Here is a 26,034-nt window from a genome sequence, read left to right as displayed (position 1 = left end):
GTCGATTCTCTGCGTTCAAAGACCAGTCAGGCTATCGCCTCTCGGAGGAAAGCAGAGGATCGCGTTGATTCCATTATCGAGGACTGGCAGAGCAACAGACTGGCCATGTCATCAGGATTTCAAAAGGCCATGTCGGCCCAGAGGGAGGTGGAGGAGCAGCTGAGGTCACGCTTAAGTGAATCTGAGATGAAACAGGCCTCTCTCCTCAGTGAGAAACAAGAGGCCCTTACTGCCATGGAGCCGATGAGGACCAGCCTACAGAAGATGGAAAATGAGAGCAAGACCACCAAGAAGCAGCTGGAAATGGCGCTGTTCAACCTGGAAAACTCTAAACAGGTTGCCGAGGTGAATCAGGCCTCCATTCTGCAGCTAAAGCCAGCTGAAGTTCGACAAAGCCACCATCTCCAGCTCAGCTGAAGTCCAGCCAGGCCGTCGTTACAGCAGCTTGAGAACAGCTGAGGCTTCACCTGACCCAGTGGGTGAAAGAGAACGCTCTCTTCATTCAGAGGAGGTGCTTGCTGCCCAAAAAGAGATGGAGCCCGTCTTCAACAGCCTCCAAAGAGTTATACGTTCCCTCAGTCTCAAGAAGGAAAATGCTCTTGAGGCCCAGGCTCAGCTGACCAAAGAGTTGACCAAAGTCAAAGCTGCTCTTCAGGATGTGGAGAAAAGCAGAAATGAGATTAAAGATCAGCTGGCCACCTACCGCATCCAGTGGAATGAAGAAGCCAGTCTCCTGACCTGAGACGCTGAACTCAAGGAAAAACTGTCCAAAAGGGACAACTTGGAGAAAAATAAAATCGAGACCCTTCAACTCCAGTGGAAAGAAGCCAGCCATGTTGAAGATGGATGAGATGAAGGCAGAGTGGAAGAAACGGGAGGCAGAGATGAACAAAATATCTTACTGCTGGAGGAGGAGAAAAGAGCAGCGGCACAGCTTCAGGTACAGACTAACATATATTTCTATTTAAGTTGTGGTGATAATCTCTTTCTCTCTCCAACAGCAAAAAAAGAAAAAGAATGGATACATGGCTGTGCTCTTCGGGCAGGAAACAGAGAAAGCAGAAGATCACTGATCCTGAAGAAATATGAATACACTCTTCCGGGCCGACACCTCTTACTACCTAAAAAGAAAAAAAAAAAGCCATGTAATTTTTAACATTTAATAATATAATAACATGTAATTGATATAATCTTCCTTAATAAAAATGCATAACTTTGACATTTAGCCTTGGTGTTGTCTTTGTTACACTTGCAACTAAAACTAAAGACTACCGGTATTTGTTATGCATAGGTGTGTGTATTTTATAGATTTGCTGTGATATTTGCATAGTATCCTTCTGTAATGTACTATAGGATTACTATAGGTCTTCCACGTTAATTCTCTCCGATTCGCGGACAAGTCAGCTTTTCATCACAGTTCAACTACTGAAAAGACTTTTGAAAGTCTTTTGAAGAGGTGAGAGGATGTTCCGCCATTTTTTTACGTTTTAATTGAACTGGGAGCGCCCTCGTGCTGAATCACCTGACAGGACGATAACGCCCTCTAGTGTCCAGAAGAGTAAATGACACTCAGGCTGGAAATGTGACTTTTTAATTGACCTTCCTGTATTATAAGAAGATAGGCTATTTTAAGGGGAAAACATAATACTTTTCAGAAAATATAACTGATTTTGTTTATATGGGTGGCTGTTTACTTTATGATGCTCACTGATTGGAGGTCATAGTTTAACCAGCTTTTTATTTACCGCTACATCACTGACTGTCAATACTGTATAGTGGCACTTTTTCTTTTTGCATTGTATACACAGGGGAAAAAGGAGTTTTCTTGGGTAGTTTGGTTAGATTCAAGGTCCAATATAATAGTGCAATGACTCCAAGAACCCTCTGATTTAAAATAAAATAGAAACTACTGAATCAGACTAAAGAATCATGTGTGGTTCTTTAAAAAGTTCCTGATTTGGGGCATTTTTCATATACGAGTCAAATTTACTATAGACATTACACAGGTTATAATAAAGTCTTGTTCTGATTCAGAAAAGTGAGGGGAAAGCTTTTCTCATTTTCTACACTGGTGTATAATCTATAGTCTGCCCAATGTGTGGGTCATACTGTATGTGAGGTCCTCTTGTCCTTAAATCACATGTACTGTGCAGCTCTGGTAGTTGTCAATACATGTTTCTGCATAAATGTGTGTGTGTGTGTGTGTGTTGTCAGGTCAGTCAATACAACCAATCAACCTAGAATCATCTATTAGCTCCATGTGATGCTGTGATTCCACCCCGTCAGCTATGCACGCACAGCTTTACACATGGCCAGAGGCAAACACACACACACACACACACACACAGAGGCCGGCTCAGGCTCAGCCTCGTGTTGGACAGCTGCCATGTTACAGCAACAGTCCTACATGCAGTTCAATCACAGTGAGCTGGAACTGGTAGAAGCAGACAGAAGCTGCAGGTAAACAAAATCTGGAAGTACACAGAAGTTTGCTGCTCTTGGTTGTTCGTCAAAACTCAAATCTGATGTCAAGACTCACGCTGTCTTCAAGTGCTGTCGGAAATATTGTTACAAGGGTTTCGCTGATATCAGTTTTCTGATACCTTATGATCAGATCAGGTGCTGTCATTGTCGTCCACCTCTGATATGATGTATATAATGCAGTTTTTTTTAACAAATTTAAAGATACTGAATTTCAGCACAAAATATTGGCCCAGAAATATTCCGATTGGCTTAAAAAATAGCATTCGTCGAAATCCTTACAAAAATAACCATAAAAGGTTTTAATGGGGCTTGACAGTGGAAGAGAAGAGAAAATGCTGTCTTGACAGGTCCAGTAACAACCTACTACAGATGCTGAAGGTAACAATGTGGACAGACACATAAGCACAAAATAAGCTTTAGTCAACGTAACATTTATAGTTAGTTTCTGCCGTGTAGAGACACAAACCACATCCGTCAGTTACAATACTAAACATGAAAACTTTTATTTTCCATGAAGACACAAATAGCTTTTTTTCCAGCAGACGGACGTTTCACTAAAGAAACACAATGGAATCAGTCAATAAATAAATAAATAAGTGTGAGTACAAAGAGATAAAAAGGTACAGGAAAGAAAATAAAACCTACAGAAAAATAATAGTAAATCACAAAGACAACAGTAGCTTACGAACACAGTAGCTGACCAGACAGCTAGGTGGGTACAGAGCCGGAGATAGACATGAGTTTTAGCCACTGCAGTTTTTTGGTAGATTGTCCCATTGGTCAACTTACCAAAAACTTTAGCATGGAGCACTACAGCCAATGATCTACCAGGATGATTTTGGTGTCTATGTTCTCATCACTTAAGTTGACCAATGGGACAATCTCCCAAAAACTTGGTGTATTCCTTTAAGTAATTGAATATGTTTACCAATTGATAGCTTTAGCATGTTGGCCGCCTCACCCTGGTGATGTTATGGAGGACAATGTTACACGTTTACAGCCAACACTAGTTTGTTCTATAGAAGCAGACGAACTGTCCGTCCACGGCTCTGGCTTGGTACATAGGTAAGTAGATTGCAATATTGTTTAATACAGCATATTCAACATTTGTATCAAACGGACTGATTAAATTATATATATATATATATATATATATATATATATATATATATATATATATATATATATATATATTTATTTTTTTTACAATATTCTTTATTTCTTTAAACACTTTCTTTCATATAACTTGTGTGTTCTTTATCATTGGTGCCATAAGATCAGCAGAAAAATGGACTTCGTTTGGCTGCAGTGTTTCCTCTTTATTCATTTAGCAGTGGTGTGTCGCCACAGCAAGGAAATTACCACCACTGCTTGAGAAAATGTGTAGGCCTATATTAAAATTAGCATTGTAATTTAGTCTTGTGTAGTCCAAATATTTTAGATGGCATGATTTATTATTATTAAAAAACATTTTTAGCACCACAACCTCAACTTCAAGCATAACTGAGACCCAAACAGCAACACATATGGGACAAAACTAAGCACCACAGCTGCATCAAATTACAGAGGAAACACTGAGGACACTGAATTGGTCAAGTGGGGAGAGATTGTAATTGGCTGATCAGGATGAATCAATACGTGGATTGTTGAGTGAAAACCAGCAAGCCTCTGAAAGCACATACTGCTTACTGAGCATTTTCAGTATTGTAGCTTAGAACAATTTTGAAGTTTCATACCAGTTTAACACCACAGAAATTAATAAAACACGTACTTCGCTACCGATGTTGACAATATGGAGATTAAATGTAAAATCCACCCTAAAAGCAGAATCCATGACATCAAATGATTTTACAATGTCCAATCTCAATCCCAAAGCTAGAACCCTGAACAGCATCAACAGCTTATTAGAACTTATTAGAGCTGCTCCAGTAACAGTGAATTAAGAGAGTAACATTTTGGATCAAGTATGTTTTTTGAACTTTTAATCCAAATGAGCTTTATTTCACAGTGGTGCTGACAGTGACGTATGGATTCTGTTTCATTGTGGAGTTTCCCTTTAATGTGCTGAGTGTTTGTGTGTTCCTGCTATATACTATTTAAATAGGCAGTATGAGCTTACAGACTGAGTAGCAGAAACAAGAATTTCTTCTATGTCGTCACATGATACCTCCAGTTTTTGAGGTTCATTTTTTGACGTAAAACCAAAAGCTAACACTGTCCTTCATGTGCTGTCAATTCCCTGTCAAACTCATTCAAAACATGGTCAATTGAACGACTTTGCAAAGTGAGGTCCATGAAGTTTTGGAAGTACAGAAAGTGCTTTGAATGGGTTTAATGGGCTCTAAGGTAGGGCTGAACAATTAATCGAAATTTTATCGAAATCGCAATATGGCATACTGCAATTTTCAAATCGCAGGAGGCGCAATATTTGATAAAGGCGAAATGTGTGTCAAAATACCATTTTAAATGAAATATTGTCGTGCTGCAGAGATGTCCTGGCCTACACATCATATTCTACAAACTTAAGAAAACATCTTTGTTTGGTACAGATCCCCGCAAAAATCACACCATAATCATTTTAATACGTTTTTCAATGAAAATGGGAATAATGATGTAAAAATTATCATTCTCTCTAATATCGCAAATCATATCGCAATTGCAATATCAGTCAAAATAATCGCAATTAGATATTTTTTCAAAATCGTTCAGCCCTACTCTAAGGTCATCGTAACATTTTACTCAAACGTCGACTTTCCATTTAACGTCAAAAGATGAGAATCTCCAAAGAGGCTAGAGTGAAGATGTGTTAGCGGTGTTGCCCCCTACTGTAGGCAGCAGCTCTGTCCGTTGGCATCCTTGGAGCGCAAACACAGTTTAGGCTTGTAGTTTTCCAGGTAAAGTAGCTGCTTGGAATTGAACGCTCCACGACGCTTCCTGATAACATAAAGGGGAAATAATGTTTAAGACAAGAAATAATGTTTGAGAAAAGGAAGCCAAGTATGTTAGCAATTGAGGGGATGGTACTGAACTTAGACAGAAAATTGTGGAGTAGTTTATAACAGTAGAGTAGAATGGAGCACAGAAGAGTCACGAGTTTTGTACTTACAGTCTTATGAAGTGCACAGCATCCTCATACTCCATCCCACACTCAATTAGAGCCAAAGCCACCAATACAGGAGCTCTGAGCAGAAATAACAAATGGAGAAACCTTTAAAACTGACAATAAACACCATCTCGTGCATCACTGTACCTGAAATGAATCCAAAACAAAAACTTACTTGGGCGGCTATAAATTTACCTGGGCCAATTATAATCAACATATGGTAACCCCCTGTATGTAGTCCATGCTCACCGTCCCAGTCCAGCTACACAGTGTACAGCCACGCAGCAGCCAGGCTCCTCCCTAAACTTGGTCTGCAGCAGGTTCAGCCAATCATCAACCACCTGGTCCGGGGGGGCAGAGCCATCATCAAACGGCCAATCCTGCAGAAACACGAATATGGAATCAGGAACATGTCTAATGTACCCTGGTCCATTTGTCTTTTTGTGGCAGCAATTGAGAAAAAAAAAAAAAATCAGATGACTTTCATGGTCTCCTGGTAGATTCTTAGGCTGACTGCATGTGTGGAGATCCACCTTTAAGAAATTTTGATACTGAAGATGAATGGTTCAGTACTGAAGATGAATGGTAAAAGCACTCCCAGGAACCAGAGTGGGAGCAGGTCCTGTGCATCCTGATGTCCTAATTAGAGGATTAGGCTTTCTTAATGCCATTATCAAAGGTCAAGTCCTGTCTCATGAGTGATGAGTCACAGATTTTACAGGTTTACCTTTATGTATGTCACTTACCAGGACTTGAATGCCTTCCTGTTCCACTGGTGTCTTGTCATATGTAGCAGCACACACTCTCACCAGGGTATGCACTCCATACGCCTTCAGATCCTACACAGAAGCACACACATTTTAAACACAACATGCCTCTATTGCTGGTGATGTTTTTGTATTTCTACAGTTTATCTCCTTATGCATCTTTCGTTTTTATGTGAACACAAATGAATAAATGAAAAGTGCTCTACCTCTATAAACCTTCCCAGTTGTACATTGGTTGGGTTGTGTGTGATGAGGAATCTCAGACAGTCGTAGGAGATTTCCACTGGTGCTGGCCGGTTCATTGTGACACTCAGAAAAAGGTTGTTACTAAAGAAAAAGGGTAGCAAAGACACTGGGCTTCTAAGAAGTTAAAAAAAAATACTTAAATGGAGTGAAAACAGACTGGGACTTCAAAAGGAGTCAAAGTAGAAGTCCTATGATTACTGAAAAACTTCAAAATGTATTCTGCTTATGGTGAGGCAAAAGTCTTCTTGGGACGGAATTAAATTTTATCCAATTAATTCACTTAAGTAATTCACTAGGATGACCTATGGGAAAAAATGTCAAAATTCTACTGCTTGGGTTACAAAACGTCTTCTGAATAAAGAAAATAAAACACAAATGTTTTCTTGGGACGACAATGAAAAAAGGTTTTCAAACTATTTCAAATTGTTCTTGGCAATGACCAAAAAATAAAAAATAAATAAAAGTTGCCTCGGACAAAAACGTAACAAAAGTCTGAGGCCAGGTTAGGGTCAAGCAGACAGGAGGGAGGACACCAAATGCTGAGAAAGAGGAAAAAGCTAAAGCTTCTTTCTTTCTTTCTTTCAAATCTGTTAGCCCATTCAGAGAAGACTTGCGCAGATCAGAGCAAACCAGGAAAGGCAGAGCAGGAAAGGAGAAGAAAGGCAGGGAAAGAGAGACTTCCAGGGTAAAAGTGAAGCCTCCTCGACTCCCCGGGATAGTCGGTAGACTGAAGGTTGGCTCGTCTTCATAGGGGTCGGACAGAGTGGCAGTAAAGGCCTACAAAGACACAACCAATATTTTACAACCAATGCATTTATTTTCACTGACACCAAAGCAGTGTTCAACAGTGTTTATCTGTTAACCTATTCTGAGTAAACTGTTTTATCTGTTAACCTATTCTCAATAAACTGTTTTATCTGTTAACCTATTCTGAATAAACTATTTTTCAGAGTCCCTCAATAAGGTGTTTGACAGTGTAAAATAAAATGAAAAGCTATATGCTCTAGCCTATTTTCTATTCTTTTAAAGTCTAATTTATTGTTATTCATTTTCATATTTGATTGTGGATGACAATGGACAGTGCATCATTTGATCAAATGAATAAATCAAGGCAATTGATGCACCCGTTTGTGTAACCATCTTATTTTAGGCCAATACTAGGCAGCATTAATGACCATAAATTGAAGTGTACTTGGATTGGTCCTCATATCAGTTCTGAATAATTGGTTTCAGAACACCTCTAGTCTCTGCTTTGAACGGACTGCAACACGGTAAACATTCATAACCTTCTGATGCTACCCATGCATAAAGACACCGTCTGCCTCTGCGCTGCTACCCACCTGTGTGTGTGGATGGCAGTGTTTGGGCCTAGCTGGTGTCTCCTGTTCACTTGTCCACAATAAGCAGCAGGTGCTGGGCTTGGCAGAACTCCCCTCCAAGCCTCGCAAACGCCATACATGTGCAGTCTGAAAGAGAGGGGAACAGACATTGAGACTGAATAATGAAGTGCATGTATGATGGGTGGCTAATGACACTGTGCTGCAGCGACTATTGGCAGGATACTCACTGTGATGTGAGCTGAAGTGATAGTTCATTGAGCGGACACAGGAAGATGTGACGGCTCTGGGATGTAGACACACCATTGATGATGATGCTGCTTTTCTGGATCCCGGCTAACAACGGCCCGCTAGCTTGCTGCTAACCTGCTGTATCATTGAAACATGTTATTGCGCTGTTGCCCAGCTGCTATACGTATGACAATTACGTCACGCCAAACTCCATTCAATAATGTGGCAATTTTATATTGGCTTGCTTGTCGGTAAAATTACACATCTCATAAAATATGACTAAATGCCTTTTCTGACTCATTAGAGGCTGCTCCACGTTTCGGCAAACACACGATTCACCAAGCAGATCATTTGTCAGTAAAATGTCAACTTTTCGAATTGGTTCGTCTGGTATTCTCACTATCTTCCTCCATAAAAATACACCGCGGAAGGCCTTATCGAACACTGTGAACCAGGACATTTTACTGAAATTAAGTATTGCTTGGAAGATTAGATTTAGCCGAATTGAAAAGTGGCTCTGTCGATTCGGGAAAGGCATTGAGTCGTATTTTGAGACATGTAGCCTATCTTCGCTGATGAAGCAGTCTGATTTTTAAACGAGTTTGGCGTGACGTTCTGTTCGTACTAAAAAGAACTGAACATATCGAGGCTAAGCTGCCTAGCTAGATGAGCGAATGACCTCATAATTTTATCTTGTTTGGCACCTGCTAGTCGACAATACTAATTAGAATACAACACAGCAACTATTGCACTTGCTAGACAAGAACAAGCCACGTGAGAAGCTCATTAGGCAAACAACTTAAGCCTAAACAGCAATATGTTCAGAAACGGTCAGCTACAGGCTGTTAGCCGTTAGCTATGCAGAACAACGTTAGCTGATGTTATAGCGTTAGCTTACTGGTAGCTAACCTCCAGACATGCACATAAAACACAAAACAGGGGTTATAACCTATTCAGTTATAGACTGGTATAACGTTAGCATATGAGTTGGGATCTAGCTAAGTAGTTAGGTTAACCAACACCCTCTCTCGTTAGAAGCTCCTTCAGCCAACTGATGTAAAACCAGGTCAACAACCATCTTGCCAGACTAAAGAGCATTCTAACACTTGCCAAGCTAACAAATTCACCGGTTTCAAACAACAGCCAAATGACACTGGCCTAGGTGGCGTTAGTTACAACAAACAGTGATGTCAAATGCATAACATCAAACGTACTTACAAAACAAAGTAGTTTCTCAAAATTCCAGACGCTTCTAACAACACACAAGAGTCAGCAGAGGTGACATGTTGAACAGATATAAAATGTCAAGCTAGCCATAATATGAACAAGAGCTTCCGGCCATAACTTTCATAATAAAACCCATTGACATCCTGTTCATGAAAAATAATGGGGCTTTTATTTTGAAGACAAAATTCCTTTTCTTTCGGTCTTAACTCGCTTGACAAAAACGTCGTTGTATAATGCTGCCTTCAGGTGATCATCGTAAACTCTCCCTTACAGGTCAGAGGTCGTAAAGAAGACTTGCCATGTGCTTTTAGTCGGAAATCTGTAAAGTAGTAGAATGTTGGACGACACAATGTATATCCTACATATTAAAATAATAATTTTGGTCCTTATATATTTTTGAAAACTTCTTCAAAACTGATTGGAATGCTTAATTGGGTAGCCATATCCTTCTCCGTTTACCACTGTCACTGTGTTGGTTCGTTCTTGCGTGCTCATCTCGTGATTATTATATCGCCTATATTATTATATATATTCCGACAGTACTTGAAGGCAGCACAAGTAGTTCATTTACCAGCAGCGCCACTCAGTGGCTGAAACTGGTCGGTGTGTCTTCCAGCAAATCGTCTTTATTCTCGATTTGACTTCTGCGCTTTTAGCCTATTGGCATGACAACACTTCCTAACATTACCAAAGCAAACATAATGCAAAAACAATAATTATTGCTCTGTGCATTTACATTTTTTTTCTTCATATTCTCAGAACTTCTCATTTGTTATAAATGACAAATGTTATTGTCATACTGTAGGGTCTATATATTTTCATTTTTTTTGTCTCAGTTTGTTCTACTGCTGTCACTTTGCACACTCTGCATACATTCTGTAATTCATATATTTTCATAGTTTTCATTCATATACATCTATTTATTACACTGTAGTGTAATTGTCAGTTTCACTATATTCTTATTTATATTTTATTGTTTTTTAGCCTACTGTATCCTGTTATTATCTGATGCTGCGACTGAATTTCTCTACAGGGATCATTAAAATTTCATCTGATCTAACACCACTAGAATTTAATTTCAGCAATTTCAACCTGAATCAATTTCAAATAATCTGTAGCGGCCCACAATAACTGTAGGCTACTAAAGGAGTTCCATACACAGTAGAGTTTTGATTCGATTTGATTTGATTTGATATGATTTGATTTTTATTGATCTTGCTGACTATATGAGCGCAACACTATATAGAGAAAGAGGGTGTGGCTTCTCTCTTTCTCTCTCTCTCTCTCTGTCCCCCCCCCCCCCCCCACACACACACACACACCTAAGAAGACATGCCCTGTCTTGTCATGTTCCTTGATACAGAAAGACAAAACCCACACTCCCAACCAACCTGTAAAGTAACACCTCATAAATAGGTAAAGACACACACACACACACACACACACACACAGAGACACTATTGACCAAGGAGAGAAAACATGCACGCTTGTCAACTGATCCTCTGTTAAACACCTGTGTGTGTGTGTGTGTGTGTGTGTGTGTGTGTGTGTGTGTGTGTGTGTGTGTGTGTGTGTGCATGTGTGTGTGTGTGTGTGTGTGTGTGTGTGTATCTTTGTGTGTGTGTGTGTGAATATGCATGTGTGTGTGTGTGTGTGTGATGACGTAGCAGCTGCTGAATCTGGTTTGGCAGGATTTCTGAGGTGGGAGCAAGGAGAGGGAGGGGAGAGAGACAGAGAGAGAAAGAAAGAGAGAGAGAGAGAGAGAGAGAGAGAGAGAGAGAGAGAGAGAGAGAGAGAAGAGTTAGATTCCTGTTAGATTCCTGTTTTAGTTTTGTGTTAGTTTTCTTCTCCTGCTGGTGTTGAGATATAGCTGTTGTCCGCCAGAGCCAGGCTTCAGCACCAGGTAAGCTTCTTTTACTCTGCTGGTCATTCATTTCACTCTATTTGAAGCCAAGATTAGACAGTAAACGAGAGAGTTTAACAGAACAGAATAGTCAACGGTGTGTTTAAGTACAAGGGCTAAAAAGCAGAGAGGTAAACCAGTGTTTTATCTCATTTACCTGTAAAACAACAGGAATAAAAGTTATAATTGATGGCAACAAAATGAGGAAGCCATGCGTTCCATTTCACCTCAAAAAAAGCCCTCTGGGAATAATTTTACCTTTCGCTATGAGTAAGATAGAAACTTCAGGTGTGGCAAGATTGAGCAATCGCAAAAAAAAAAAAAAGAGTTTAACCACCTTTTTAGGGCTGATATCAATCTCTATGAAGTAAATTCACAGTGTATATCACAGTAAATAGTATCAAACTGGTTTCAATTATATGAGGATAGGGTCTTTCGAAGGGAAAAAGAAATAAAATAGTTCATTCACGAGACCAATATCAATGAAATGAGGCTCTGACGGCTAAAAGAGAGAGAGAATAGGACAGAATGGAGTGGTTTTACTAAAAATTCCAAGAATTCAGTGTTTCCCTCAGAGTTTTCGTGTCGTCAGGGTGGAAAAGCCTCTGAAACAGCATTTAGACCAACATGGGACACTAAAACTCGACCCGAAATCCAGGATGGGTTTTTTTGTCTTACTAAAAGCCTAACTAGGGACAGGAGTTGGAAACTAGCAATAGCTATAATCTCTGTATGCGGAACATCAGTTACATCAACTTGTTTCTAACGAGTTGAAGTGGTACTATGTTAACTTGCATTGTCTCTATCAAATAAACTATATAAATAAATAAAATAACATGAACAAACTGATAAAACTAATAAAACATATTCAGTCATGCTGGTATAGAATCTGATCAAAATGTCTCATTAGAATCAGTTCAGGTTCAGGTCTTCCCATAGACAACCAGTGTAGTATTGATCAATTCTAGGAAATATGTAACATGTTTTCTTCCTAGCATTTGGGTCCAGGACTGAAAAAGGTTAAGAAGCCTATTTTGTAGGGAATAGAAGTATTACTGCTATAGGCATTGAGGTGAAATTAACCTGTTTCAAGAGTTAAGGCCATTTTGCATCCCAAATTCAGTGTATTTAAGAACCCACTAATCAAGACACAACTAGTACTAATGCTTTTGGCCCTGACTGTGAATAGAATTGCACTGCTAGGCATTTCACAGCAACATGAAGGGGAAAAACCTAAGTGGAAACGGAGTTAATCCAGAGTTTAAAGCGTTAACAGAGAATAACACTCGAAGCTAAGCCACTCCTGTTTTTTCTGAAATCTAAATATTTGACTCTTTTCCAAACAGTGAGCGATCCACCAAGCCATAGGCTGGTGTTACAGATCCCATGTGGATTTTACATTTCAACATATCCATTCATGTCGTGGGAAATTTAAAGGAGGGTAAACTATCACCTCCAGTCAAATCATCATAAGGCAAACAACCACCAATATAAGAAAAATCGATGATATTTTCAGAAAAGCATTGTTTTGTAGAAGTGGCAGGAATGTGGAGACGGACAACTTCTCTCATTGACTACACCAACTCGTCTGTCATTTATTTGAAACCCACAGAGCAACAAGATTTACATCGCGCTGCCCAAAAACACAACAACACTACATCGAGCTGACGTCACTCAGAAAACCAGACTTTCTTAAAGGGACCGTGTCTCCTTAACCCTGAGAAGCACACACTATAACTGCGTGTGTTAAACATACCCAAACCACAGATCATGGTGAATAATGTCCATAGAGTCCGCCACATACGTCCCCCCAGAATTCACCATAACAGAGAAAGTCAACGTGGAGGGGGACAGATGGCCCGGCCGCAGGAGGAGCCTTGGGAACCCTGCAGCGGCGTGGGGGCAGGTTGGGGGGTGGCAGGGGGGCGCCCCCGCCGCGGGGGTAGGGCCAGGCCAACGGGTCGGTCCAAGTCCAGGTGAGCTGGTTTGAGGCGGTCCACAGAAACCCCCAGGCCCTCTGCGACTGCGTTCCAGAGCTCGGACGTAAATTGTGGGCCTCGGTCAGAGGAGAGGTCAGATGGGGTGCCGAACCGGGCGACCCAGGACCCGATGAACGCCCGGGCTACCTCGGTGGACGTCGACGACGACAGCGGGACAGCTTCCGGCCATCGAGTGGTCCTGTCCACCATGGTGAGGAGGTAAGTGAAACCGTGGTCGAACCTCCTTTCGGGCACCGGGAACTGCGCCAGGGGGGCTTTGGTGTGGCGGTGCACTTTAGAGCGCTGGCACTCCATGCAGGTGCCAGCCCAGTCTCTCACGTCTTTTGTGAGCCCGTGCCAGACGAACCTGGCCGCCACCAGCTTTATAGATGGCTTTTTGCCCTGGTGGGAGAGGCCATGGACGGCGTCGAACACACGCCGTCTCCACCCAGAGGGAACGACGGGCCGGGGCTGACCCATGGAGACGTCACACAGGAGTGTGGTGCCAGCGTCGTCGAAAACCACGTCCTCCAGCTGCAGCCCTGTGACAGCCGTCCTGTAAGCCTGCACGTCCGGGTCGGCGGCCTGATCAGCTGCCATGCGAGCGTAGTCAAGTCCCAAGTGAACGGTAACTTGCGGCTGAAGAAAGCGAGCGGTTGCCAGGCACCGCCCACCCACTGCTCGTGCACCGTGCCGACGGCATAATCTGAAGCGTCCGTGGTGATGGCGATTAGGGCCGTGGGTGACGGGTGCGCCAGCATTGCGGCGTTAGCCAGAGCAGTCTTAGCGTCCGTAAACGCCTTGTCCCTCTCCGCGGACCAGTCCACCACGTTTGGGGGCCTTGCCTTTCAGAGCCTCATACAGGGGTCGCATGAGTCGAGCAGCTTGGGGGATAAAGCGGTGGTAAAAGTTCACCATGCCGAGGAACTCCTGCAGGGACTTGATTGTGAGCGGGCGCGAGAAGTTCGTGACGGCGTCCACCTTCGACGGGAGGGGGACTGCCCCGTCATTGGTGATGCGGTGACCAAGGAAGTCGATGGTGGTCAGCCCAAACTGGCACTTGGCTGGGTTGACAATCAGCCCATGCTGGCTGAGCCACTTGAAGAGAGTCTGAAGGTGGGACAGGTGTTCCGCTTTGGAGGTGCTGGCAACGAGGATGTCGTCCAGATAGACGAAAAGGAAAGGCAGGTCCCGTAGCACCGAGTCCATGAGGCGCTGGAAGGTCTGTGCGGCGTTCTTAAGGCCGAACAGCATGCGCAGAAACTCGAACAGTCCGAATGGGGTGATCACCGCCGTTTTGGGGATGTCCAGCGGGTGGACGGGCACCTGGTGGTATCCACGAATGAGGTCCACTTTGGAAAAGATGACTTTCCCCGCCAGGTGGACGGAAAAGTCCTGGATGTACGGAACCGGGTAGCGGTCCGGCGTCGACACGTTGTTGAGACGGTGGTAATCGCCACACGGGCGCCACCCGCCGTAGGGCTTCGGGGCGATGTGGAGGGGTGAAGCCCATGGGCTGTTGGAGCGGCGAATGATGCCGAGGCGCTCCATAGTCTTGAACTCTGTCCTGGCGATGGCGAGCTCGGCCGGGTCGAGGCGCTGGGCCCGGGCATAGACCGGGGGGCCGGTGGTGGCGATGTGGTGTTCCACCCCATGCTTGGCGGTGGATGACGAGAAGGTGGGCTGTGTGAGGTCCGGGAACTCGGCGAGAAGACGGAGAAACTCGTCCGCGGCGGAGAGCATGCTAGACAGTCTGATGGAGTCTGCTCCGCTGAGTGTACATGCGTATGAACTGAAGGTGACAGCGTCGATCAAGCGGCGGTGTTTGACATCCACCAGCAGTCCATAGGCGCATAGGAAATCCGCACCGAGGAGGGAGACGGTCACTTTCGCCGTGACAAAGTCCCAGCCGAACCGCTGTCCGCTGAAACACAGCGCCACATACCTCGTGCCGTAGGTGTGGATGGGGCTGCCGTTAGCGGCTTCCATGGGGGGGCCGTGTCCGCCGGCCAGGATGTCCACTCCCGATGTGGGCAGGACACTCCTCTGCGCCCCCGTGTCGCACAGGAAACGGCGTCCGGAGATGGTGTCCTGGATGAACAGCAGCCTGCCTGTTCGGCCGACGCTCAGGGCCACTACTGAGCGCCTGCCCCGGCGTTTCCCGCCACGCTGAAGCTGCATGGCGATCGGCACCGCTTGGCTTTGGGCCCAAACTTTGCGTGCCGCCGATGAGGAGCTGTTGCTATGGCGGCGACCGTTGTGCCTCCAGGCAGTGGTGAAAGAGCTGGGGCAGGAAGCAACGCGGCTGCGCAGTGTTGTTGACTAGCCAGGAAAAATGTATCAGCCTCCTCAGCTAGAGCACGGCAGTCAGTGATGGCGGTGTCGCCATGTTCGTGAAGAGCTGTCACTGGAAACGTCCAGCAGACAAATGTCGGGGTCACCAGTGTAGAAGTGGCAGGAATGTGGAGACGGACAACTTCTCTCGTTGACTACACCAACTCGTGCGTCATTTATTTGAAACCCACAAAGCAACAAGATTTACCGCGCCCAAAAACACAACAAAACTACGTCGAACGCACGTCACTCAGAAAACCAGACTTTCTTAAAGGGACCGTGTCTCCTTAACCCTGAGAAGCACACAATATAACTGCGTGTGTTAAACATACCCAAACCACAGATTATAGTGAATACTGTCCATAGAGTCCACCACAGTTTATACTTTGTCACCCTTGAATGACCCTATCCTCACACAATATACATCACTTGATACCACTTACTATAATGTTGCTATGAATTCATGTCAACCTAAAAAGGGAGGGAAACTACACTGAACAAAAATATAAACGCAACACTTTTGTTTTTGCTCCCATTTTTCATGAGTTGAAATAAAAGATCTAAGACTTTTTCTATGCAGACAAAAGGCTTATTTCTCTCAAATTTTGTTCACAAATTTGTTTAAATCCATGTTAATGAGCACTTCTCCTTTGCCAAGATAATCCATCCACCTGACAGGTGTGGCATATCAAGATGCTGATTAAACAGCATGATTATTGCACAGGTGTGCCTTGGGCTGGTCACAACAAAAGGCCACTCTAAAATGTGCAGTTTTATCACACAACACAATGCCACAGATATCGCAAGTTTTGAGGGAGCGTGCAATTGGCATGCCGACTGCAGGAATGTCCACCAGAGCTGTTGCCCGTGAATTGAATGTTCATTTCACTACCATAAGCCGTCTCCAATGTCGTTTCCGAGAATTTGGCAGTACATCCAACCGGCCTCACAACCGCAGACCACGTGTAACCACGCCAGCCCAGGACCTCCACATCCGGCTTCTTCACCTGCGAGATCGTCTGAGACCAGCCACCCAGACAGCTGATGCAACAGTTGGTTTGCAAAACCAAAGAATTTCTGCACAAACTGTCAGAAACCGTCTCAGGGAAGCTCATCTGCGTGCTCGTCGTCCTCACCAGGGTCTTGACCTGACTGCAGTTCGTCGTCGTAACCGACTTGAGTGGGCAAATGTTCACCTTCAATGGCATCTGGCACTTTGGAGAAGTGTTCTCTTCACAGATGAATCCCGGTTTTCACTGTACCGGGCAGATGGCAGACAGCGTGTATGGCGTTGTGTGGGCGAGCGGTTTGCTGATGTCAACGTTGTGAACAGAGTGCCCCATGGTGGCGGTGGGGTTATGGTATGGGCAGGCATAAGCTACGGACAACGAACACAGGTGCATTTTATTGATGGCAATTTGAATGCACAGAGATACCGTGATGAGATCCTGAGGCCCATTGTCGTTCCATTCATCCACCGCCATCACCTCATGTTGCAGCATGATAATGCACGGCCCATGTTGCAAGGATCTGTACACAATTCCTGGAGGCTGAAAACATCCCAGTTCTTGCATGGCCTGCATACTCACCAGACATGTCACCCATTGAGCATGTTTGGGATGCTCTGGATTGGCGTGTACGACAGCGTTTTCCGATTCCTGCCAATATCCAGCAACTTCTCACAGCCATTGAAGAGGAGTGGACCAACATTCCACAGGCCACAATCAACAACCTGATCAACTCTATGCGAAGGAGATGTGTCGCACTGCATGAGGCAAATGGTGGTCACACCAGATACTGACTGGTTTTCAAAAAATGCATATCTGTAGCCCTAGTCATGTGAGATCCATAGTTCAGTGCCTAATAAATGTCTTTTTTCAAGATAAAACTGCACATTTTAGAGTGGCCTTTTATTGTGATCAGCCCAAGGCCAGGTTTAATCAGCATCTTGATATGCCACACCTGTCAGGTGGATGGATTATCTTGGCAAAGGAGAAGTGCTCACTAACACGGATTTAAACAAATTTGTAAACAAAATTTGAGAGAAATAAGCCTTTTGTGTGCATAGAAAAAGTCTTAGATCTTTTATTTCAACTCGTGAAAAATGGGAGCAAAAACAAAAGTGTTGCGTTTATATTTTTGTTCAGTGTATATGAAACTGTATCGTCCACTAGGTTAAAAGTAAGATTTTAGGGTGGAAAATCAGATTTTCTGTGTGAATTCAGACCTAAAATCCTGAAATCCTTGAGACTGAATAATCTATCAGAACCATATGAATTTCTGTGTATTTTTTATGCTTTGCAGTGACTGAATTGAAAGTGACCCCAGTCCTCAGTACAGTATGCTAAGGATGAAGCTATAATATTTACATTTGTACAAAGCCAATCACTGTAGATATGGAAACCACGACACTGTTCAACAAATGATTAGTGTGTACATAAGATTTTGTTTGCAGGAAGAAAGACATGCATCTGTTACACACACACACACAATCCAGTATCTAGGTAACGTAAACTGTGAAACACACACACTCACACACACACACACACACACACACACGCACAATGCCAGGGGGTTTGAAGTCACACTGATAATGAAGTGATAACTTGAGGCTCGTTCACTAATGAACCTCATTACCTTAAACACACATAATAGTGTGTCCCCTGTGTTCATTGAGTAGAATAGTATAGTAACAGGGATAGTGATTACTGTTAACACACACAGCAGCTACAGCGGATACCAACAGGATACAGAGAATAATGGTGAAGAAAGACTGTTTGCTGTTAAAACCATATGTAGCCTTGCTAAATGTAGTCATCCAGGCTCATACTGGTCCTCTTGTCATATGGTGCCACAAAGAGCTAGATTGGATGAAAGTATTTAAAGTTATGGTGGAATCAAAGTTGCATTGACTTTCTATCTTCAGGTCCAACCCTTCATTCAATACATAGTTATAGTCTAATTGGCCTTAAAAATATACTGGATTGGGGTTTAAGTTTATTGTATGTTTTTTGTTCCTATATGCCACAATAATAAGGTATTATGGTAAATTGTGTCCTTGACCCTTATAATGTGCAAATGAACAACAGCCAGCCACAATACAGACTATTACTAAAACCTATAACTCCAATTTTGGTGACATTCATGTTTTAAAGGTGCTATGTGTTGCATTTTGACATCAATAAATCATTACCACATTCATTTTGAGACATTAGTATAATTACTGTAAACAGACAAGACCATCACTGAGAAGAGTGTCAGCCTTACGAGCCTCTACACTGCATTTTACATTGTGAATCACCAAGTTGGATTTGGTGGGAAATCTGCTGGATTGCTTTATGGCCCAAAAGGGGAAGCATTTTTACTTTGCAAGTAATCCACAACTTTATTCCAGCTCCACTATTCTAGGTGCATAGTTTCAACTTGCTGTCAGCTTATCTGGTCAGAATGCATTTTGGCTGTTATCATGGCTGCAATCGGCTCGTATCCTTTTTCTGGTTCTTCAAAACAAAAATACACAGAGCGACACCAGGGAGGGAGCGAGGGGACAAGTAGCAACATCTTCTTTGGGACAGGAAGAAATGGGACTTATGGGAAATGTGGTCTTAACTTTGAGAAACACCAAATGCTACAGATACCATCTTTAACTTCAGTGGAACAATTTCATGGTTCCTCTGTGGGTTGAGACAATTCTAAAACCCCCTGGCTTATGAAACCCTTTCAAAATCTGTTGGATAAACTCAAAAATGCCTGGCGACAAAGCTAGTCTTAGATCCTGGCGTTTGCAACAACACGGTCAATAAACACCAGATGAAACCATGTTGCTGAGTGAAGAGACTTAAGGCCCTCGGAGACTCGTTCCTATCAAGTTAGTAGGATAATTTCAAGCAAGCCCATGCAAGCTCATCCCAGGGTGCAGCTGGTGTGTCTGAAAGAAGTATTCGTGTCAACTAAAATTTGCGTCAATTGGATATGTCAAGGTGTGGCACTCACCACATCTTAGCCTAAGTGAGTCCAAATTTGATCTTATCATAACGGAGAGAAAGGGTAAACACCCCTCGAAATCTATTTGGAAGCTCTAAAAAAATTACATCTTGGCAGCATTCAGGACCAATGTTCCTCTAGTCTAAGCTGATAGTTTGATGACTTATAATAATTAATTTATCACATTGACCAAATATATAAGTCATTGCTCCACTTTGTCCAGAAATGTAGTGGCTATAAGTGTGTTTTGGCAGTTATGGTTGCAAATGATATTCAATGGGGACTTTGCCTAGTATATATAACTGATTGGCTAGATAATCTCTTCACCTAGAGACCAGTGGTTCAACCATTCGTTATCTTGTCATCCGGGTGTTGAAACATAATTCTCTTCTCTTTCTACCCCCTTCTCTCTTTCAGGGTTGTTTTACTCGTGTCTATCCCCCGGGGGAGTGCGGCAGCAGGGATGAACTGGTCGGGATTGGAGAGCTTGTTGAGTGGAGTCAATAAATACTCCACCGTCTTCGGGAGGATCTGGCTGTCCATGGTGTTCGTGTTTCGCGTCCTGGTGTTCGTGGTGGCGGCGCAGAGGGTTTGGGGCGACGAGAGCAAAGACTTTGTCTGTAATACCCGACAGGTAAGAGAGAGGAGCAATACTGGTACGCACTGGTTTCTCTGAGGAATGCTAACGCTGCTAACAAACTGTTGTTGATTCAACTTTTTCTCATAATGTGACAAGCACCTTTGATTTTTTTGGGGGTACAGGGTCAGCCAGCTAATGGAGCAGGTAGAAGTTAAAGGACTATTTACAGGGAGTTTGGCCCATTGGTCGTCATACCCAATATCTGACAAGAGGACAGGCACCAAAATCATCTCTGTGTCTCCAATAGATAGCTCTGTCCGGTGTGCATGCTTAACACTTAAGCATACAGTATGTTAAGTAATCGTAGGCGATTAACATTATCCAAAGTATGAAGGTAAACCTTGTAATAATCCAGAGTTGGCATTGTTTTTATATTTTACCTGTAGATTCATGACTTTTGTACACTTCAAGTCTCGCAGGTAGACAGATCTTATGCCACTGCATTCTTTTGGCAAATTTTATATCTATTGGCAATCCCCTAAACAAGCCTGGCAGGTTTATACGCATGCCATTAAAATGAACTAACCCATCCAGCCTTAGAGCTGCAACAAGTCTAAAGTGCTCCTTTAAGTAACTTGCTCAAGGAAACTTAGGCAGGTATGAGGTAATCCCCTCAGAAGATATAAAGATATTAGTTCACCTTTATCACATCTTTTACCTTAATTTTCAGCCTGGTAGTACCAGCATGTGCTACGATAACACTTTCCTCAACTCTTACGTTCATTGCATTGACCATAGTATTAACTAAAAGTATAGCCTCTAGGTTAACCCTAAGTTCCTCTTTTCCCTCTAGCTGGGTTGTAACAACATACACTTTACCAATCCTCCACACAACATTCTAATCATCATCACTGTCATATTTGTGATCATTATATGTATTTTTACCTTGTTTCCAGCCTGGCTGTACCAACGTTTGCTACGACAGCATCTTCCCCATCTCCCATATCCGTCTGTGGGCGCTGCAGCTCATCTTTGTCACCTGTCCATCTCTAATGGTGGTGGCTCACGTGAAATATCGCGAAGAGAAGGACAGGAAATACGTGGCGGTGCACCAGGGCTCTCACCTGTACAGTAACCCTGGCAAGAAGAGAGGGGGGCTGTGGTGGACCTATCTGCTTAGCTTGGTCTTCAAAGCTGGGTTCGACGCGTCTTTCCTCTATATACTGTATCGGATATACCATGGATATGACATGCCCAGGTAACGTTAGAAACTTAATCTTCTGTAGCCAAGTATTTATGCTTAAAGCTGCACTTGACATTGAATTTTGAGGACTTCATTACCCAGAAATCCTGTAAGGTACATCAGTAAACTAAAGGTCTTCTTCTTAGTGTGTGGTGGGGTTTGAGGTGGTTAAGAGGTTAAGCCATCGTTGGTGAGTCCAGCTTTCTCTGGACAGACCGCTATCTCAGTGCTGTTTTGGAGACAGTTTGGATTCCACTCTTAACTTTCGATTTGTCACTTCCTGTGACAAATTTGGGCAATTTGGGGTGAATCTACAGCATCTAAATTAGTGGGGATGGGATACTCTTCTCTGTTGCAGCCCTACTTTGTGATTTAGACTGATAAAATGGCTGGATTTTTACATGAAAATCTTGCCTAGTGCAGCTTTAACATTACAGCGAAACAAGAAAATAGAAGAGAATGGCCCAAGTGGCAAGTCCATTCCTTGTTATTCTGTTTTGTTCTGTTCTAGCCTGTTCCAGCAGGTTTAATCTGTGCTATTCTATTCAATCAGGTTATCCAAGTGTTCACTGGAGCCATGCCCCAACACCGTCGACTGCTTTATTAGCCGTCCGACAGAGAAAAAGATCTTCACGCTCTTCATGGTTGTGTCCAGCGCGGTGTGTGTCTTCATGTGCATATGCGAGATGATCTACCTCATCGGCAAACGCATCCAGAAAGTGCTGAAGGTCCGATATGACAACGAGAGGGTCCTATTCGCCGACAGGCACGAGGTCACCAATTTAGCCCCACCCAGATCCCAGTATCGGAGGGTTGATCCAACACTGGCAGAGAGCCAGCTGAGCTTAAGCAGGAGAGAGAAAGCCAAAGAGGCCGCTGCAAGTACGACGCTCTAGGACCCAAGGGTCACTCAGTCAGCGGTTTGTTTCTGGTGGGTGGCCACATGACAAGAGCACTGGTCAACTAAATATGAGTGGTTGCTACATCTATTACACCAAAGGACACAGGAAATACAACTATTTACTGATGATTTTCATACAAGGACTGATCCTATGTGACAGCGAAACATGAAACATTCAATGCTGCCAGAACGTCAGTTGAATCTCCATAGGAAGGAAAAGGGAGAAATGGCTGGCAACGATGTGCGTCTGCTACGTCCAGGACAGAGTCTGAGCAGAAAGGAGAAATTTAAAGATGCAGATGCTGCATGTATAACAGGATAGGATATAACCCAGGGATTGGATCTTTGAGCCTCAGGGACGCAAACCAGCCTTCTGAAACTAAATGGGGCTGCTGCTACCAGCTGTGCAACACTCTAGGACACTCTAGCCCAGTGAACTCAGGGCTTACATCAACAATCTTTTGGGACACTTCATGGTGGGATGGGCATCAAAATCTGATCCTTACTCCACCACAATCTGATGACCAGAGACAAATCCTCTGCTACCTGGTGTCTTAAAACATATCTCTTCTGTTAAAGGGCTCCTGTTATAGGAATTCAATATTTTGTTTGAGTGGTGAAATGTAAAATTATTGCATTGTCAAAGATCCATCATTTTGATGTGACTAGAGAGGGTGAACCTAAGACTATTGTATTACTGTGAGCTGGGCCTGAGGTGGCTTTGGTTTTCAGCCTGGAGCTAGACCACAGAGGAACACAGTGATGTGAGAGGAAAAAGTTTTACTTACAAATCCCCCATGCAGAGCAGAGCACTTCTGTTTTGACCAAAAGTCAATTGCAGTGTCAAAGATTTGGTCCATTATCTTTCATGGCACTATATTTAGTTTCTAGGTAAAATGAAAATACTGATAGCACACTGTGTCTAGTTTTTTATAAGTGTGTATAAATATAAATCGAAAAATATCTTTGTTTTCCAATTGCTCCTACCCCTCAGATATGCAGTGTTACCATATCTGATGCTGCTTAGGCCTACCAACTAAAGGCTATCTAGCAAAATAAACAGAAGTTATTCTTAAAATTGTCTATTGTAATTGTCTGTTGTCTGAAATAAAAATTGACAAACAATATTAGGTTGTATTTCATATTGTATGGACATATACTGTATGTGAAGGGTGAGGATTTTGATGTTTGCCGTCTTTTCACATATAAAGTAGGCTACTTCACCAATGTCACATTTTGCAACTGAATATTGGAAATTAATGCATTCAACTCATTGACTCATGGCAGCATCCATCTATCTAGCTATCTAGCTAGCTAGCTAGCTAGCTAGCTATCTAGCTATCTAGCTAGCTAGCTAGCTATCTAGCTATCTAGCTAGCTAGCTAGCTATACCACACCCATTCCAGTTTGAGCCATTCTGTTGGGATGGTACATTGCAGGTAATAATTATGCTGCCTTCAAGTGCTCCTTGGAAGTTCCTAAATATGACACGTCACACATTAGTGTGTGACGTGTCTATTGCTTTTGGCCAGAAATAATGATGAAATGGATACTGTTAGCTGTTGTTTTATTTTAGAAATCAAGCTTGTGTTGCACCGGTTTAATGAGAAGAAAATGCACATCTAGTTATCCAAAAGTTGTTCTATATGACAACTAAAAGTTCAACAAACACTGAAAACAGAAACATACTAAATACAAATTATTTACACAGAATACCAATAGCATATTCCCCATCTGACATACATCATTTGGGAATCATTGTTAGCAGCAAGAGGTCTAGCAAGGGAGATTGCTGTCTCAACCAACAGCTGACTCGAGAATCAATATTCTCTGCGGGTGAAAGTATGGTTACAGGTATTTATTGCAGGTATGTAAGAGACAAAATATATATAAGTCCATAATCGCCGAACTTATCCTTTAACAGAAGTTGTTTCACTTGCATGATTTCAACCCACGTGCGGTTGCCCATGCCCAACGTATAGTACAAGGGTAGTAGTTGATTGGAATATTTAAGACGGCACTTGAAGGCAGCATTATTCACAATCCTTACTGACAGTAGAAAAGTAACTCTTCGACGAGGATGGGATTCGAACCCACGCATGCAGAGCACAATGAATTAGCAGTCAATCGCCTTAACCACTCGGCCACCTCGTCAGATAGTTTCATTAGGTAAATTAGCATCATGTGGTGGCAATCACGTGTGTACAACTATCTAACTGAAGCTTTATTTAGGTTTGTTTAAACGCTCAGCTTAGTAGGCCTATACTAATTAGAAAACAGTGTCAGTTGGATATGACAATGTGTGGGCACACCATACCTTATAGGCTAAACAAGTAAGTCCAAATATGATCTTGTAGTTTTTATCATTATAATGTAGAGCAAAAATCAGCAAAGTTTATTTGGAATGTCTGTCTCTGACCGACTAGATGAGTTGGAAAAATAACACTTCCTCCTCAGAGTGTAATGCTTTGGAAACATTGTAGGCCTACAGTCCACTGAGCTTTAGTGCTGTTCAACTGTTTGGAGTGCCATACAGCATATAAACCGACTGCGTCAAACGGTTTTAAGTGCTGGAAAGCCATTTAAACTCCCAAAGAAAATCAGCAACAAAATACACCGTGGAGGGCGGTAGCGAGCAGTGTGAGTCACTTCTAAAAGTTGAGATTTTATTGTAATAACGTGCTGCTTGGTGGATTGTGTTAAAGCCGAATTTTCCACAAGAACCTAACGATTTGTATTTGGTCTTCACTTGTGTTCTACAAGGTGTGTATATTTACCGATAAGTAAGGCAACATTAAACAACCAGATTTTTGAATGGCGTTTGGTATTCGTTCTCTCCATACAAGAGAGAACGGCACGTCTCGGGGCTGGAAGAACAGAAGAACAGGCTGAAGCACCCGAATGGGGTCGGTTCATCATATTACAGCGTGGAAAATTTCCTCTATCAACGAGGATGGCATTCGAACCCATGCGTACAAAGCACAATAGATTAGCAGTCCATCGCCTTAACCACTCGACCACCTCGTCTGTAGGTTGTGGAAGAAAGTGATTGCAGCGCCCTCTTCTGTCAAAACACACATCTGTCATTCAATCGAAAAGGTTAACAAAACTAGAAAAACCACTTGTATGTATTCACAGTTCAAACCATATACTTAAATACAGGAATAGTCTTGGGCATTCAGGTTTTATCTGGATAGACCTATGGAGTGACTTTGTGTGTGTGTGTGTGTGTGTGTGTGTGTGTGTGTGTGTGTGTGTGTGTGTGTGTGCATGTGCGTGTAGGTGTGTGTGTGTTGTGGGAGCTCATTGTGCTGAACAGTCTCCCTGGCAAGTAGTTCTAATCATGTATTTGTGGAACAGCCTTTTTGGCTGATATGAATCTTAATGATGTAAATTCATAGGATACATTATAGTAAAAGTTATATGAGATCAGAATCTTCTAAGGAAAAAAAAAAAGATGTAAATTTATGCTTTTGTGAAAGTATAACTGATTTTTTGTTTATACTGGTGGATGTTTGCCTTATGAATATCGCCCACTGGAGGTCATAGTTTACCCTCCTTTTTATTTACCACCACATCACTGCTTATAATGCTGAACAAAGCAACAGTATACTGTCTCCAATGCCTTCACAATACTAATTGTCAATCTGAATAGATTAGTTTTACATACTGACAGTACCAGAATATCTGTAATTACTTTACAATATCAAAAACG

General features: G+C 42.7%; 2 protein-coding genes, 1 long non-coding RNA gene and 2 other non-coding genes across 5 annotated transcripts; 1 reads left to right on the top strand and 4 right to left on the bottom strand.

Moving 5' to 3' along the window:
• Nucleotides 1-5,214: 5,214 nt before the first annotated feature.
• On the bottom strand, nt 5,215-7,024 carry LOC139923505 (protein tyrosine phosphatase type IVA 2-like). The gene is made up of 5 exons (XM_071914279.1): nt 6,561-7,024; nt 6,334-6,426; nt 5,837-5,967; nt 5,591-5,665; nt 5,215-5,418 (listed from the first exon to the last, which is right to left on the bottom strand). The coding sequence occupies exons 1-5, from the start codon at nt 6,654-6,656 to the stop codon at nt 5,307-5,309; spliced, it is 507 nt and encodes a 168-aa protein (XP_071770380.1). The 5' UTR covers nt 6,657-7,024; the 3' UTR covers nt 5,215-5,306.
• A 146-nt stretch (nt 7,025-7,170) lies between these two features.
• On the bottom strand, nt 7,171-9,454 carry LOC139923501 (uncharacterized). Its single transcript, XR_011785189.1, has 4 exons — nt 9,387-9,454; nt 8,168-8,303; nt 7,941-8,066; nt 7,171-7,377 (listed from the first exon to the last, which is right to left on the bottom strand). It is a non-coding gene; the product is annotated as an uncharacterized LOC139923501 (long non-coding RNA).
• Nucleotides 9,455-11,164: 1,710 nt separating this feature from the next.
• On the top strand, nt 11,165-23,446 carry gjb9a (gap junction protein beta 9a). Its single transcript, XM_071914276.2, has 5 exons — nt 11,165-11,298; nt 20,013-20,229; nt 21,132-21,433; nt 21,972-22,323; nt 22,370-23,446. The coding sequence occupies exons 2-4, from the start codon at nt 20,059-20,061 to the stop codon at nt 22,312-22,314; spliced, it is 816 nt and encodes a 271-aa protein (XP_071770377.1). The 5' UTR covers nt 11,165-11,298; nt 20,013-20,058; the 3' UTR covers nt 22,315-22,323; nt 22,370-23,446.
• A 945-nt stretch (nt 23,447-24,391) lies between these two features.
• On the bottom strand, nt 24,392-24,473 carry trnas-gcu (transfer RNA serine (anticodon GCU)). The gene has a single exon. It is a non-coding gene; the product is annotated as a tRNA-Ser (tRNA).
• A 791-nt stretch (nt 24,474-25,264) lies between these two features.
• trnas-gcu (transfer RNA serine (anticodon GCU)) lies at nt 25,265-25,346 on the bottom strand. The gene has a single exon. It is a non-coding gene; the product is annotated as a tRNA-Ser (tRNA).
• Nucleotides 25,347-26,034: the final 688 nt, after the last annotated feature.

Source organism: Centroberyx gerrardi, chromosome 17 (assembly GCF_048128805.1).
Source record: "Centroberyx gerrardi isolate f3 chromosome 17, fCenGer3.hap1.cur.20231027, whole genome shotgun sequence".
Lineage (NCBI taxonomy): Eukaryota > Metazoa > Chordata > Actinopteri > Beryciformes > Berycidae > Centroberyx > Centroberyx gerrardi.
The sequence above is the reverse complement of the archived record's forward strand: the minus strand, read 5'-3'. Positions and strand labels throughout refer to the sequence as shown.